This window comes from Camelina sativa, chromosome 8 (assembly GCF_030686135.1).
Source record: "Camelina sativa cultivar CO46 ecotype springtype chromosome 8, ASM3068613v1".
NCBI lineage: Eukaryota > Viridiplantae > Streptophyta > Magnoliopsida > Brassicales > Brassicaceae > Camelina > Camelina sativa.
Window position 1 is genome coordinate 24330353 of NC_141887.1, and position 15668 is coordinate 24346020.

At 36.0% G+C, this 15668-nt stretch overlaps 2 protein-coding genes across 2 annotated transcripts; one reads left to right on the top strand and one right to left on the bottom strand.

Annotated features, from left to right (window-relative positions):
* Window positions 1-2004: 2004 nt before the first annotated feature.
* Window positions 2005-4855, top strand: LOC104707824 (protein indeterminate-domain 12-like). The gene is made up of 3 exons (XM_010424256.3): window positions 2005-2499; window positions 2766-3165; window positions 4120-4855. Exons 1-3 carry the CDS (start codon window positions 2310-2312, stop codon window positions 4736-4738), a joined length of 1209 nt encoding a protein of 402 aa, XP_010422558.1. The 5' UTR covers window positions 2005-2309; the 3' UTR covers window positions 4739-4855.
* An 8227-nt stretch (window positions 4856-13082) lies between these two features.
* Window positions 13083-14975, bottom strand: LOC109125977 (uncharacterized). The gene has a single exon (XM_019228817.2). The coding sequence runs from the start codon at window positions 14973-14975 to the stop codon at window positions 13083-13085; it is 1893 nt and encodes a 630-aa protein (XP_019084362.2).
* Window positions 14976-15668: the final 693 nt, after the last annotated feature.

Sequence of the window (15668 nt, forward strand, 5' to 3'; positions counted from 1 at the left end):
CTAGCCCCACGGTGGGCGCCAAATTGTTGATGTATGAAATCGACAATATAAATAATATGAATATTCTTTGGGATACATCAGAACTAATCCTTTTATTAACGTATAATTGAAGTGAAGGGTTTACAGGAAATGACAATCAAAGAGCTAAGCGGAGTTAATATGAAATTTATTGCTTTTCTCTCTCTAATTGCCCCCAAAAACATTCTCAGCTCTGACAAAAACATCTGGTATTTATAGTGGGCCAGTGAACTAAGATTCCTTTTGTTTGCTCTGCGAAATAACGATTTTGCCCCTACAGTTAGATGGGCTAAATCCATGACTTTAAGTCCTAAATTTCTGGAGAATTTTCTATTTGAGCCTTCTAGAATGTTGGGGGCGAAACCTATATCCAACGTAATAGACGTTCAAGACACGTTTAGCCGTCTAGGGACTAAATGGACTTAACATAATGTTCTTTTTGTGTTTGATTGGAATATATATACATTTTTATATAAAATTTAAAGAGATAAAAAAAGTTAAAGAACGGATGAAAGAGTGCGAAAAATTCTAGTTGGTGGGGTAAGTACTTTTCTTTTGGGCATGAACACTTTTCAAAGGTGACAATATTAATCAAAACTTAAAAAGGTCAAAAAAAAAAAAAAAAAGGAAGAGTAAGATAGCACAAGCCACAAAGTCATCCACAAGAGTAAATCATAGGAAGCCGAAACTAAAATTCAACAAAGTAATATATTCCATTCTGATATTCAAAGCCAAAATGCTTTTAGGGCATATTAATCATTTGTATATCCTTTGTGTGTGTGTATTTTTCCCCCCTACAATTTGTTTTAATATAAATATTTGTGAATGATTTAACCTTTTTCTTTTTTGAATGATTTTAACCTTAAGTTCGGCTAGGAGGCATATGGAAGATGCTGAATATTGTTTTCAAAAAAAAAAAAATTATTCATCCTAGTCCTAGTAATTAGTAATAAAGCCAAATGTATATATAGAGAAGAGATGTTATCTTTTTGCACAGAATCACATTCACATGTTCAATTTTTCCTTATATCTCCTTAAGGTTGTATTGTTTCGTTTCATCGCTTATGATAAGTTCCATTCAGATTCGTGTGCCTTTTTAAGAATTTTGGGTATCTTATGAGAAAAACTATGAGGATCAAAAAGGGAGATAAAGCTGTAGCAGCCTTAGAACTAGAAAGTACAGCATCACTCAATTCATAATAATTCAATAGCACAATTGAACAAGTATACTTATGTTCTTGGCAATAAGTCAAACAATATCATCTTCGATACTTAACTCCATTAAATAATTAGTATTACCACAATTGCATAATATTATAGTTCAACTGTCATCATATTCAAATCTTGAGTTTTTTTTTCACCATTACAATTAATACAAGATGTATCGCAATGTCTCTCAGTACGACTCACGCTGAACTTGATTGTTCCAGTACTAATATTATCCAATGGCTCTATTACTAAATATGATCCTTCTCTTATAAGAACAACGTTTGCCTAAGTAATTGTGTTTTAGATTCTCTTACAAACTAAAACAAAACAACAGCAATTTCCTTTATACAAAACCCAATAAATTGAAAAGAGGCAGTTTTTTTTTTTAATATAGTAAAAGTAATTATTACTTCCATTTAAGGAAATTAGGCCTGTTAAGTCTCATCTCACAATATTTTCCATTAACTGCACAATTTGATAGCTAGCTTTTTCTTTTCTTTCTGGGGTCTACTCCTCTCTTTTTTCAGTAGACAATTTTAAGTAATTGCTTATAGTCTGGTCCTGTAATCATCACTCTTCTCAGTAATGCAGAACACTTGAACTTGAAACGTCTCCAAAACAACATAATAAAAAATAAGAAAAAATAAACAAAAATAGTTAAAAATATAAAGTCAAAGTCTCGCTTTCAAACATACACTCTCTCCTCTGTAGTATTTATCTGCACATAGATAGAAAAACTAATACAAAAATGGGAATCAAACAGTCTTTGCATTTATTGTGAGCACACACATATATGTATACGATAGTGACATTGGAGAATAATCAATCCATCATGGTCTTCCTCTTTGCTTTTGAGACCAAACAATATACATGTGCATATACTCAAGAAAACTAAAAATATTGCATTTTTATGTTTTCTTGCATATATAGCCAAAGAATGATGTCTTTCTGTGTAGACACATCTTACTCTCTAGGTACTTGCATCTTATTTTGAGAGATCAGAATAAACCAAAGTTTGGATCTTTTTATAGTTTTCTTCCAACTTTTGTTTTTTCTTTGGTTGGAGTTTTCTTCTTCCAACCATGGACATGTTTTCATCTCATTCCTTGTCCTATAAACTAACCTCTTTGTCTACTGAAGCAAGTGCTTCTTCTGGTAACACTCTCAGTACTATCCAAGGTTTCAGTGGCTTCAACAATGTAACTTCCAGTCTTTGTACACACACAGAGACTCACAAGAATAAGAAAAGAAGAGGCCTTCCTGGAAATCCTGGTAATTATTAAAATACAATCTTTTTACTTTATTTCATTTGGATTCTTGAAAACCATTTGAATCCGGAAACTATTCCTGGTAGAATCTTGGAACCTTAACTTTTTCATATGGATTTTTGAGTACTAGCTAGCAGAATCTGGGAACTTCCTTTTCAAATGGGTTTTGTAAAAAGTCTTCCTTTTTTATATAATTAGCTAGGGTTTGTAACAAAATCATCTTTTCTTTTTTTTTGACCATGAATGTGTTTGACTTGTTTCTTTTGGCAGATCCAGATGCAGAGGTAATCGCACTGTCACCAAAGACACTTCTTGCAACAAACAGATTCGTTTGTGAGATATGCAACAAAGGGTTTCAAAGAGATCAGAATCTACAGCTTCACAGGAGAGGCCACAATCTTCCATGGAAGCTGAAGCAGAAGAGCAGCAAAGAACAACAAAAGAAGAAAGTCTATGTGTGCCCAGAGACAAAATGTGCTCATCATCATCCATCTAGGGCTCTTGGTGATCTCACAGGGATCAAGAAGCACTTTTGCAGGAAACATGGAGAAAAGAAATGGAAATGTGAAAAGTGTTCAAAGTTCTATGCCGTTCAATCTGATTGGAAAGCTCACACTAAGATCTGTGGTACAAGAGAGTATAGATGTGACTGCGGCACTCTTTTCTCGAGGTAAGCTTTTTTCATTTTCTTTTTTATCCTTGGTAAATATTTTGATTTATTTATTTTTGTTCTCTTATGTGAAGATCTTTTTTTGTTCTCTTATGTGAAGATCTTTTTTTGTTCCTTGTTACTGTTTTCTTGATATATTTTACTGATGTTTCTGTGACAAATCTAGATTATTGTCTATCTATATAGAGATAGGAGTCCATGTGACACATGTGAATCGATAAATTTTCGCGGTTTGTATAAATTTAGATGAATTTAATGCTTTCGTGTGACTGATTTCAGTTGTCTTCTTTTGGTTATGTTCTTTGACAAATCTGCTAGTGTCTGTCCATGGACTATATAGTTTGAGTGCAATTAAATGCAGTGGCAAAATTCATGGATTAAGTAAGAGATGAAGTGTATACATGTTGGCCAATTAATGCGAGTATATGTATTTTAGAGCTAATGTTTATGTATTTCTGAGATAGTATAAGTAAATGAATCCTAGCTATTCCAACTAAAAAAATGACTTTTTTTTTGTTTCTTATTATTGTATATATTTGTATGTAAAATTTGTGTTGCATTATTGAAATCTGAAAGAGATAAATTAAAGAAGCCTGCAGGTGAATCTTCTCATTCATCATCACAATGCTGAAAAAGAATCTTGATTTTTTCAATGATTATTTGTGTTTTGAAAAAAATATTTTGTAATCTATGATTTGATTTGATATGTGTAATTTAGATTGGTCCATAATTAATTATTACACTTCAAAGGCTTTTCTTAGAATTTTGAAATTTCTTCTCCCTGTGTGCCGTGGTCCAGTTTAAAATTACTTTGCTTCTTGCATTATCAAAGATCGTACGTACATTTACATACGTGAATTCTTTTTTTTTTTTGATAATTTTTTTTGGTTTTTAATCTTTTTTTGATAAACATATCTAATCATTTGTTGTTGTTGTATGTGATATGATAAGCAGGAAAGACAGTTTTATAACGCATAGAGCGTTTTGTGATGCATTAGCAGAAGAAAGTGCAAGAATCATCTCAACGTCTTCCTCCAATCTCACAAACCCTAGCCCAAACCTCCAAGACCATCATCACTTTATGGTCAATAAATCTTCTCCCTTGCTCTTCACGTCACCTCTTTGCGTTGAACCATCACACTCCACCGCCGCTCTTTCCTCAACGGCAGCTCTCTCCGCGACGGCTCTCCTCCAAAAAGCAACGGCTCTCAGCTCCTCAGCTATCGGCGGAGTAGGGCAGACTCGGTTGGTCGGTCATCATCACCGACATCTGACGAACGTCAACGAGCTTCTTGGTGTTGGTGTTGACCAGGTCATGATGACGTCGTCTGAGTACGACCAGCTAGCGTCCACGTGGCAGAAAGCTGACCGTTTGACCAGAGACTTTCTTGGACTCACGGGTCACGGGGTGCACGTTAGCGTGAGACCCGGTGATATGCTGGGGTACGCTGGTGGCGTGGCGTTTCCTGTGTCGGCGTACGATACCGAATCTCATCATGATCACGACTCGTCGTCGTCGTTGCAGAAATCTTACGATCTGGGATTCTCAGGAGCCCACCATCACACTATATAAAAGGGCAAAACTGGAATCTTATTACTTCCTTTATTTTGTTGCTCTTGAATTACTTTGTATTGCCATCGGGAACAAAGAAAAGACAAAGAGCTAAATTAAAGCATTTCTTTTTGGTTACTTTCTAGGGATTATTATCAATTTTCCAATTGTTACACCTTTTGAATTTTCTCTAGTTTACGTTCGATATTCGTATAGTATATGATATATACAACGAGATTAACATTGATGATTCTTTTTGAATATTACGTCCGAGTTTGAAAAGGTTTTTAATTTTTTTTTACATGAACATTATGGTATTTTCTTTAAACAAAAGTAAATATTATTGTTGTCCAATATCACAAAATAATTGGATTGACAAAGGCCCCACGAGAAAAATGCAACCTCTTGGGATTGACGAATGTGTCCTCTCAAAGCCAGCTTCTTTGATTGTGATAGAGATACTACACAACTTCATATCCACGTACATGTATATAATATGCCCTTATTGAAATATTTGGAGTAATTAAATAATAAATGTGTCAATCTTTATAATCATATAGAAGCGTGTATTTATTGATATGGGTCTAAATTCATATTTAACTCGAATTTTTGGCAATAGGTACGGTGTAGACAAGAATTATTTATTGTTGTTCTTATTGCTGTTAACTAGTTGCTATCGTAATCAGTAATCAGAGTGACAAGGATCTTATATTATTGATGGTAATTTATGTTGCCACTAGCAACGAATAACAAACTGTGTATTAGCATTTTCATGCAACAACGCGTATGATGAACAGTCGCTGATTGATACTAATATACTGTATACTCAGCTCATCAGAATATAGTAACAAATCACTAGAAAGTTTACTGGATGCATGTTTAAAACAACGAGAGATTACCAGCTGAAATGATTAGTTTGATTGATTATATATTAAGGACATAATCAAATCAAAAGGAATGCCACTAGGTAGAAACATGCACATTAAAAAGGAGGGTGAGGAGGAATCAAATAAAGAAAGATATAGAAAACTACGAGGAATAATATAAAGTAGTAAAAGATTAAAGAAACGTAAGGTCAAAGAGCTTGTTGATGAGGACACGCATGAACGAACATGCCAACACTTTAAACCCAAACAAAAACAAAGAACATGCGACCACTAAAAAGATAAAATCGAAAGAACATTGTTCATGGGATCAATATGGTTTCCTTTTATGTTTTTAGTCCTGGCACGTCCTATACAACTTCTTCTTACTTTTTTTTTTGTTATTGGCATTAAGGACAAGATTATCGGTGGTCTCTTATCACAGCCGTGCCAAGGTATTTTGATGCCGTAGGCAAAAACAAATAGTTTAATATATCAATAATATATATAACAAATATTACTATTATATATATATATATATTAGTGTTTAAATATTATAATAAATATATAAAATTTTAGGTAGAAGTTTACAGTTCCATAAACAAAAGCAATTATCAACGAATAAGAAAAAAGTATGAAAACAAATGAAATATAAATATTAGGTTGATATATCATTTAATATAGTTATAGTGATATACAAAATGTTTTATTTAATATATAAAAAAAATTAAGAAAGTTGGATGAAGATGAAGAAAAAAAGAGGGATTAGTATATAATGGTTTCAGATTTTCTTGTACATACTTAGAAATTTTCTATATTACACGTTATACTATTTATTTTGTATTAGTCTCTCTCTAATTTAACTAGCTAATTCAATATAATAATATAATACATATATGTGATAACCATTATCAACATATATAGCCTCCTAAAGTTTCCACAAAATATGATGCCGTAAGCGAGAGTTTCTTATCTCATAACGTATGCACGGCTCTGTCTCTTATAAATAGGTTGTTAAACACTGTTTGATTATTTTATAAATTAATTGTGTAATGTTTTGAATATAAGAACCCATGATCTCTTAGTTAATATGTTTTCCTCCAAAGGTAGGTTTTAATTTTGGGTCTCTTATTTTTGAAAATGTTGTTTTTTGAAATTTAAATTTTTTAAATAGAATAGAAATAGTATAAATGTGTAAACTGTAATTACAAAAAGCTTGCATCATGAAGAAAAAAAATACAAAAATCTGAGTAAATCTACAATTACAGAACTAAACTGGTAAGACAAGTGTTTGAAATTGTAACCTGAGCTATAATGTCAAACAAAGCAGCAGACACAATCTCCTTTTATGGTTCTAGCTTCATACGCAAACCATTCACTTTCACAATGTTTCTTTCTTCTCTTCCAACCCTCACACACATTAATCTCGATGGTCTGCATCAAAGAAACAAAGATATGTAATGTCACTTATACAGAAAGAAAAAAAACAAAATCAATTAAGAGGAAGAAGACTACCTGAAGATGTAGCATATCTGCCATTATATGCAAAATGTGTGAGCTCAACACAACCAATGCAAAACAATAATGAAAGAGACTAGACAGAGAATATACAAACCTTGTCATTACATCCGGAAGGGGTCGTATTCTCCAGTCTGCATTTTGGTATCTGCAACCAAGTAGCAAAATAGAAATTGAACAAAGAGTGAGAGGATGACAATGCAAGATTAAAAGTTAATGAGATTGGATTGTTATGCACTCTTTGTTTGCAGCAACTCCACAATAATGCTTCAGAAGAAATTCGAGACTCTTTCTCTCCAGCTTTAGCACCCTTGAGGCCTGACATAAAACAAAAAGTACTTCTTACGATTTTACGGATACTTTAAACCATGAGAACCATCAAACTAAAACTATCGTTTCATAGCCACAAGAATGTCATGAACATCAGTAAAGAAATACATGGACAGAAAAGTTAACTTTTTCACCATTTCTACCATGTCTAGCATACACAAAAACAAAGAAAGAAATTAAGTTTCATTCTTCTTTACAAGACACACGGCTTTGCGAAAACAGAATAACCAGAAATCAAACCTGTCATGTGTCAAAAAGATTGCAGACATAATCCTCGGTTCTGGTGGAGATTTGCATCAAACATGTTAATCCTTGAAAAGATCTATACTGATTATGCTCCAGATCAACCTACAAAAAAGGAATAAAAGACAATAAACTTAGTGAGAAAGATATACCAACTGATATGGAACCACCATCACTAACTCGTTCTATTTGTCTACTCAATATCTATGGGGCAGAGACATTAAGGAGAGCTTAGTATAATCAGAAAATTCTCATTCTCATTACTAGGCCTGGGCATTCGGGTACCCGTTCGGGTTCAGTTCGAGTATTTCGGGTTTTCGGGTTTTCGGATTTAGAGGTATAGGACCCGTTCGAATATTTCTAGACTTCGGGTTCAGATCGGATTCGGTTCGGGTATTTCGGGTTCGGATTTGGATTACCCAAAGTTCACAAAATTCTAAATTTTAGTATCTAATTTAGTCTAAATTATTCAATAATACGCAATATATCTAAAAATTTAGAGTATTTTTTACCCAAGTTTACTAATAAACAGTTTAAATTCTTCAAATTATCGAAAATATATAAAAATATGAATATTTTGGATACTTATATTATTAAAATTATAAATATTACTAATATATTACTATTGTATATTAATAATATGGGTATATTCGGATACCCGTTCGGATTTCAGTTCGGATCGGGTTCGGATTTTCGGATTTAGAGATTTAGAACCCGTTTGGGTATTTTACAATTTCGGATACGGTTCGGATTGGGTTTTTCGGATCGAGTTCGGATCGGATCTTCGGATCCGGGTATTTTGCCCAGGCCTACTCATTACAGCCTCCACCAAGCATATTGTCACATTCCAAAAACGCATTGCATATTAGACTAAAAAGGAAATCAAAGAAAGGAAAAATTACAGCAAACTCTTCAACACTTTGCAATGTGGCAGCTAATTCCTTGAGATCTTTGACTTTTTCAACAATCTTAAAAGAAGTCTCTTCCAATGGGAGAAGATTAACAGGTTTCTTCTCTATAAGATTTTTATCCACAAAGTCCATCACCGAAAGTTTCTCCTGCAAAGTATTACAAACATATATGAAACGACCAGGAAGACGCAAACACAAATCACATTCAGAAATCATGAAACAAAACGAAGTAATAGCAAAGTCATCGAATGATCATCTGAATATGAATACATCAAGAGAATCTAAAAGAAACACAATAAGACACAGGAGAAATTATACGCAAACCATTCACTTCAACAATGTTTTTTCTTCTCTTCAAACCCTCCAATAGATGAACATAATACTAATGACAAGTAAAAATACTGTTACTCTCTGTCAAACCAAATTCCCCGCATTCATAATCAAAGGATCAAACAACTAGCAATTTTGATACACTGGTTGAGATATTTTCCTAAATCGATACCAAAGCTTTAAACTTTGACAAGAATTGTGACACTACCAAGCGACATAACACACACACACCCAAATATTTTATGCTTCCTCCTAATTGAACATTAAAAAGACAACTTCTACCAAAAATATGAATAATAAAAACGGCCAACATAGAGACGAGTGTTTCCATAGCGGTCATCATAGCGAGGCATTGTCAAGCTGCAAAATTTTCCACCATAATTATATCAGACGCATATACATATTAACACAAATCATAAAAACAATGAATCCCGAAAGATTAACATATTCAGAAGCGATACAAGAAAAACAATTCCAGAGGAAATAATAGTAAATCCCTAATCAGATTACGCCGAAGAAACCTATTGAAGAAATCTAAAGAGGAAAGGAAGCACGAAACCAATTCAAATCCCAAAGTACAGATCAAATCAAAACACATCGGAACCCAGTTTTTTCATACCTGGAGACGGAGACGAAGAAGAAGAGTGCGAATCGAAGTAACCCTTATAATTTCGAAACAAAGGAAGTGAACCTTCTCTTTCGATTCCAAACACTTTCAAATTCCATCTTTTCTCGTTTCGGGACTGTGATCGCCAGAGAGACGAAAGTAAATAAAAATCGAGTTTCCCAAATTTTTTTTTTCTCTTTTGTATTTGTTTTCTGGCCAACACAAAAACCACACGTAGCGCCTCTTAGAACAAAGATGAGTATACTATATAACAACCTCCCTTAGCTTTTTTCTTTTGTTCTGAATTATTTTTTCCTCCAAAATAATATCAACTCCTCTAACAGGCTACCGATGAAGAAGGTCTAAATACTGTAGGTTGATATAAAGATATAAATGCATACTATTCCCTTTTCTTTGCTTTGGGCTTAGATTCAGATTCCAGACACATATAATATACTCTCTAGTCTCTATAGTATTCTTTGGGTTGACTGATATATATAGAGTGACTTTGCAAATAATTTGAAATACTATAATATGATAATTTTGTATTGACATCTATTTGATCAGGAAATCATAGCCTCTATCATTAACTCGTTTAGGTGATAGGATGAAAATATTTTTATTATATCGTCGTCGGAGGTTCTTTTGTAACACGTTCCATTTACTTGACGACATATTCGATATGGCATCATGATGTTAATTTATTAATAAGACTTGACGACATATTCGCATCTACATTCAATAATCTTGCATGAATATACAAGTCAGGCCCGTTCTTTTTCTTATCGCTACTTTAGCGACGGGCGACTGAAATTCTAGTTTACTTGATATTCAAGTATGTGGAGACTAACACCATTTTTCTCGTGAAATTAAAGTAGTTGCGCGACTATTATAATCATCGTTGAATTTCCTGACGACACTAACTAACACCGGCAACAATAACTGTCGCAGCGACACCTGAATTAATTCTTCACTGCTTGTTGTGCTAGAGTTGACGTTTATTTTTTGGTCGGTGTGAACCTTTATATACTAGTGATAATTTTTTTTGAACTTTGTCAGATTGTATCCCAACAATCTCTCCTTCAAACCAAAAATCACATGTGGACTATTAACACGCCTTCTCGAGATGATAACTCCATATCGAACCGATCCCACTTAGACCGATAATAAACCACTTCTTGGTTAAGAATAGGCATGTCTGTATCCACTTTTCTAAGTCCACCAGAACTTAAAGTTTGGGCTCTGATATCATGTTAAATTTAGGTTTATCTTGGATTTCCAACTAAAAATCAATTGGCAATTAGTGGATTGACTCTAACCCTTTATATATTAGCGATAATCTTTTCAAACTTCAGATTTGGGAATTGAATTGTATCCCAACAAGGTGAGCTCTCTCGCGGATAAAGATTTTGATACAATAAAACCCATAATCGAATCCAACACAACCAAATCACCAAATAATCAACTTAGTATTCATAAAACACCAAATCGATCGATACACCAGCTCTCAAAGTGAGAGAAACCCAACAAATTGTTTTTAGAGTTTTTACAGATTTTTTTGATAAAATGATTCAATGATGAAAAGCAAAATGATGAACATCACATGTTTATGAATTCTCCAACGGCTTTTTTAGCCGCTTAACTTCCGCCGTCCACGTGTAAGGCTGAGATTATTCGTAAATCAACTTGTTATTCTCACGTGTTAACTCACACATGTGGTTCTGCATCACAACTCCCTCCATTTGCAGAACCTTGACCTTAAGGTTTCAAACATCAAAACCAAGGAATTTCTTCTGAAGATCAAAGAGGAACTCCCAAGTCGCTTCCTCTAATGGCTCACCAACCCACTTGACCAAGACCTTTGTAGCTGCGCGGCCCTGGCGATTGACCATCTTCCGTTCCACCACTAACTCCGGTTCTTTAACAAAGACCTCTGGCATCACCGAAGGGAGTTGAGTAGTTGTAGTGACATTGCCAACCATGACCCTTAATTGTGAAACATGAAACACTGGATGAATTTGAGATGACTCCGGAAGCTTCAACTTATAAGCAACTTCTCCACACTTATCAATGATCTTATAAGAGCCAAAATACTTAGGAGACAACTTCTGATTCATCCTCGTGACCACTGATTTCTGGCGATAAGGTTGTAACTTCACAAAGACGTAATCACCAATCTCAAATTCACGTTCCGAGCGATGTTGATCCGCCAACTGCTTCATCATGTGCTGTGCACGAAGCAAATGAAATTTGAGAAACTGCAACATATTTTCCCGGTCTTGCAACGAGCGAGCCACCACTGCTACTTTAGACTCTCCAGGTAAATAGGGAAGATGGATCGGTGGTGACTGTCCATACATCGCTTCAAATGGAGTCATATTGGTAGATGTATGAAAGTTGGTGTTGTACCAATACTCAGCCATTGCCAACCACTTACACCACATGTGAGGATGATTGTACCAATACTCAGCCTGGCGATGCTGCATTATCACTTTTACACTGTTGGCAAACACTACATCCTCTGATATAAGTCTGTATATCCTTCACCATACCCTTCCAATAAAACAACCCTTTGACTCGTTGGTACGTCACTTCACGACCCGAATGACCCCCCACACCCGAGCAATGTAACCACTCCAGTATGGTATCACGCAAAGGAACCACAGCCGACACAACAATCTTATTCTTGCGCCGAAGAATGTTTTGGCTCAAGTGTAGTGTTTTTTTGCTTTAGGGTCCTGCTTCAATAAAGAGATTATGTCCTGTACGCCTCCATCCGTAGCGTAACCATCCTGAATATCCTTCAATAAATCACACTCAACCATAGACAACGCCATATGCAACACTTCCGAACCGTCTACCCTCGATAAAGCGTCTGCCACCACATTCTCTTTACCTTGCTTATATTGGATTTCATAATCAAATTCCAGCAATTTTGGAAGCCTTTGTTGTTGTATAGGAGTATTAAGTCGCTGCTCCAACAAGTACTTGAGACTCCTTTGATCTGTCTTAATAATGAAATGTTTAGACAACAAATAATGCCTCCACTTTCGAACTGCAAAGATAACAGCAAGTAGTTCCTTCTCATAGATTGACAAATGAAGCTGCTTCCCCTTCAACTGCCTGCTAATAAAAGCGAGAGGGTGGCCATCCTGCATGAGCACTGCTCCTATACTTTGGCCACAAACATCAGTCTCCACTATAAAGGGTCTATCGAACAGTGGCAGAGCCAGCACTGGAGCTTCGCACATAGCATCTTTCAAGTCTTGAAAAGCCTGTTGAGCCCTATCCGACCATTTAAAAGCTTCAGTCTTAGTCATCGTGTGTAATGGAGCCGCAATCATACCAAAACCCTTAATGAACCTCCGATAATAACCCGCTAAGCCCAAAAAACCACGCAACTTCTTAAGAGTGTCAGGCTTAGGCCATTCCTGCACTGCTTGTATCTTTGCTGGATCCGTGGCTATGCCTTCCTGAGTGATAAAGTGACCCAAATACTCTACTCGTGATACTGCAAATGCACACTTACTCATCTTTGCAAATAACTTGTTAGCCCTCATAACTTAAAAAACTCTCTGCAAATGTTGCTTATGCTCTTCCAAAGACGAACTGTAAATCAGAATATCATCAAAGAATACAAGAACAAACTTCCTCAGGAATTCCTTGAAGACCGCATTCATCAAGCTTTGGAAAGTAGCAGGGGCATTTGTGAGGCCAAAGGGCATTACCAAATACTCATAATGTCCACTGTGAGTTTTAAAAGCAGTTTTATGTATATCAGAAGGTGTCATCCTGACTTGATGATAACCAGCCCTTAGATCAATCTTAGAGTACACCTTAGAACCACCCAACTCATCCATAAGATCTTCAATGAGAGGAATTGGGAATCTATCCTTCACAATCATACCATTCAACTCTCGATAATCCACACACAAACGCCAAGTCCCATCCTTTTTCTTGACTAACACAACAAGTGATGCGTATGGGCTAGAGCTGATTTGTATAGTTCCACCAGTCAACATCTCTTCAACGATCTTGTCAATTTCATTCTTTTGATGAAGTGCATAACGATATGGCCTTTGATTTACCGGATTAGAGCCTTCCAACAGTTTAATGCAATGATCATGGTTCTCTCTGAACGGGGGCAGTTCAGACGCTTCTGCAAATACATCAGGAAATCTCTCGACAATGTCCCCCATAATTGCCTCTTCCTTACTATCACATACCATCGTGTTAAATGTACCAGAATTAAACTCCTCTCCTTCTTTTGTCTCTTGCACGCACAACATAGCAAATTGAGCTTGCTCTCCTTGCAACTTCTGTAACTTCTGTGCTTTTATGTCTCGAACCGATCCTTGTTTAATACCATTAAGCATCACTCGATGTTTGTTATACTTGAACCTCATCTCCAAATTTAAGAAATCCCAGCTGATGACTCCTAAGGTTGACAACCACTGAAATCCCAACACCATATCTACTCCTTGTAGAGGTATGAGCAGGACGTCTGAATGAAATTGAGTAGTGTGTAATTTCCATTTAAAGTCCTTCACCCTTCCCTCTATCCTTAACTTCCTTCCATCTGCTACAGCAACACGAGAAAGACCTGCAGACTCAATCTTACAACCTAACTTAGCTGCCATTTTTGAATCCACAAAATTATGAGTGGAGCCTGAATCTACCAACATAAAAAGGATTTTCTTGTCATAAGTACCCCGAACTCTCATAGTTTCATAGTCCGAAATACCTGATATAGCATTGACTGAAATCCTTGGCATATTGGCCTCATCCTCCTCTACTAACTCTTCCACTGCATCTTCGAACTCTTCTTCCACATCCATCCGAAACAATTGAGTCTTCTTATGAACCAAATAATGTTCCGGGGTATACTTCTCATCACAGAAGTAGCAAAGACCTTTAGCTCTTCTCTCACTCATTTCTTGTTGAGATAACTTTTTAGTTAGATTACTTGGTGCCTTAAAAGCAGTCTTCACTACATGCTGATCAGTTCGAGCTTCTACTTCACTTCCACCTTTCGCTGCACCACCTTGCTTAGAAGACCAAGTTGTATTGGAGGTTTTCCTGGGGTGTGCCTTCTCATACAATCTTCCCAACAAGAAACAATGCCTCACCGTCACCGGCTGGAACATTCGCACGTGCATTTGTGTATCCAACCTCAACCCTGCCAAATAAATACTCACCAGATACTCCTCCGAAAGATTCAATCTGATTTTGATCAGAGTAAATTTCTGATGATAATCTACGATTCCCTCAGTTTCTTGCAACTGCTTAAGTTCCGCCATAGGATCATCTCCTACTTCCTCAAACCTTTCCTTCAGCAATCGCACATAACCATTCCAGTCATATAAGACTTCCAAACCAACCCCTGACTGAACGAAATCATGATGCCAAGACACAGCATGGCCATCAAAATGAATCGATGCAGTCCTCACCTTCATGTTATTAGGAGTGAAATCCACACTAAAAAATTTCTCAGCCTTAAACAACCACTCCTTGAGTCTAGTACCATCGAAGCGAGGAAAATCTATTTTTCCCAATCTAGTAATACCTCCATAATAGTACTGAGATTCAGGTCTTACCACATCAGGTCGATCATCCCTCCTTGCTTCTCGTAGTCCAGATCCTTCCCTGCGGTTGGAGAAAACGCCAATCCCTCCGGTTTCGTTTTTGGTGAAACATCCGGCGAGATCTGCACCAATTTCCCCTTAGCAGAAGCATCCAACGCCGGTTGAGTAGTCATCCGCCTCAATAGCTCATACAGATCTGAAAAGCGTTGCAGAGTCTCTTGATGTTGCTCATCGACCCGAGCTTCCAGACGTGACATCCTCTCTTCCACGGTTTCCTCTGAGTCAACCTTCCGATCTGGAACCAACAACCTCCTCCTTCGTTGCCTTACTGACTTGCGATCTCGTTCCCATCATCTTAACTCCAAGGATCGACTTCGCTCTGATACCTTTGATACAATAAAACACACAATCGAATCCAACACAACCAAATCACCAAATAATCAACTTAGTATTCATAAAACACCAAATCGATCGATACGCCAGCTCTCAAAGTGAGAGAAACCCAACAAATTGTTTTTAGAGTTTTTACAGTTTTTTTTGATAAAATGATTCAATGATGAAAAG

Coding starts and splice junctions, on each gene's coding strand:
- LOC104707824 (XM_010424256.3), top strand. CDS start 2,310: ATGGACATGTTTTCATCTCATTCCTTGTCCTATAAACTAACCTCTTTG. Junction 2,500..2,765: donor AGGCCTTCCTGGAAATCCTG/GTAATTATTAAA, acceptor TTCTTTTGGCAG/ATCCAGATGCAGAGGTAATC. Junction 3,166..4,119: donor TGCGGCACTCTTTTCTCGAG/GTAAGCTTTTTT, acceptor TATGATAAGCAG/GAAAGACAGTTTTATAACGC.
- LOC109125977 (XM_019228817.2), bottom strand. CDS start 14,975: ATGAAGGTGAGGACTGCATCGATTCATTTTGATGGCCATGCTGTGTCT.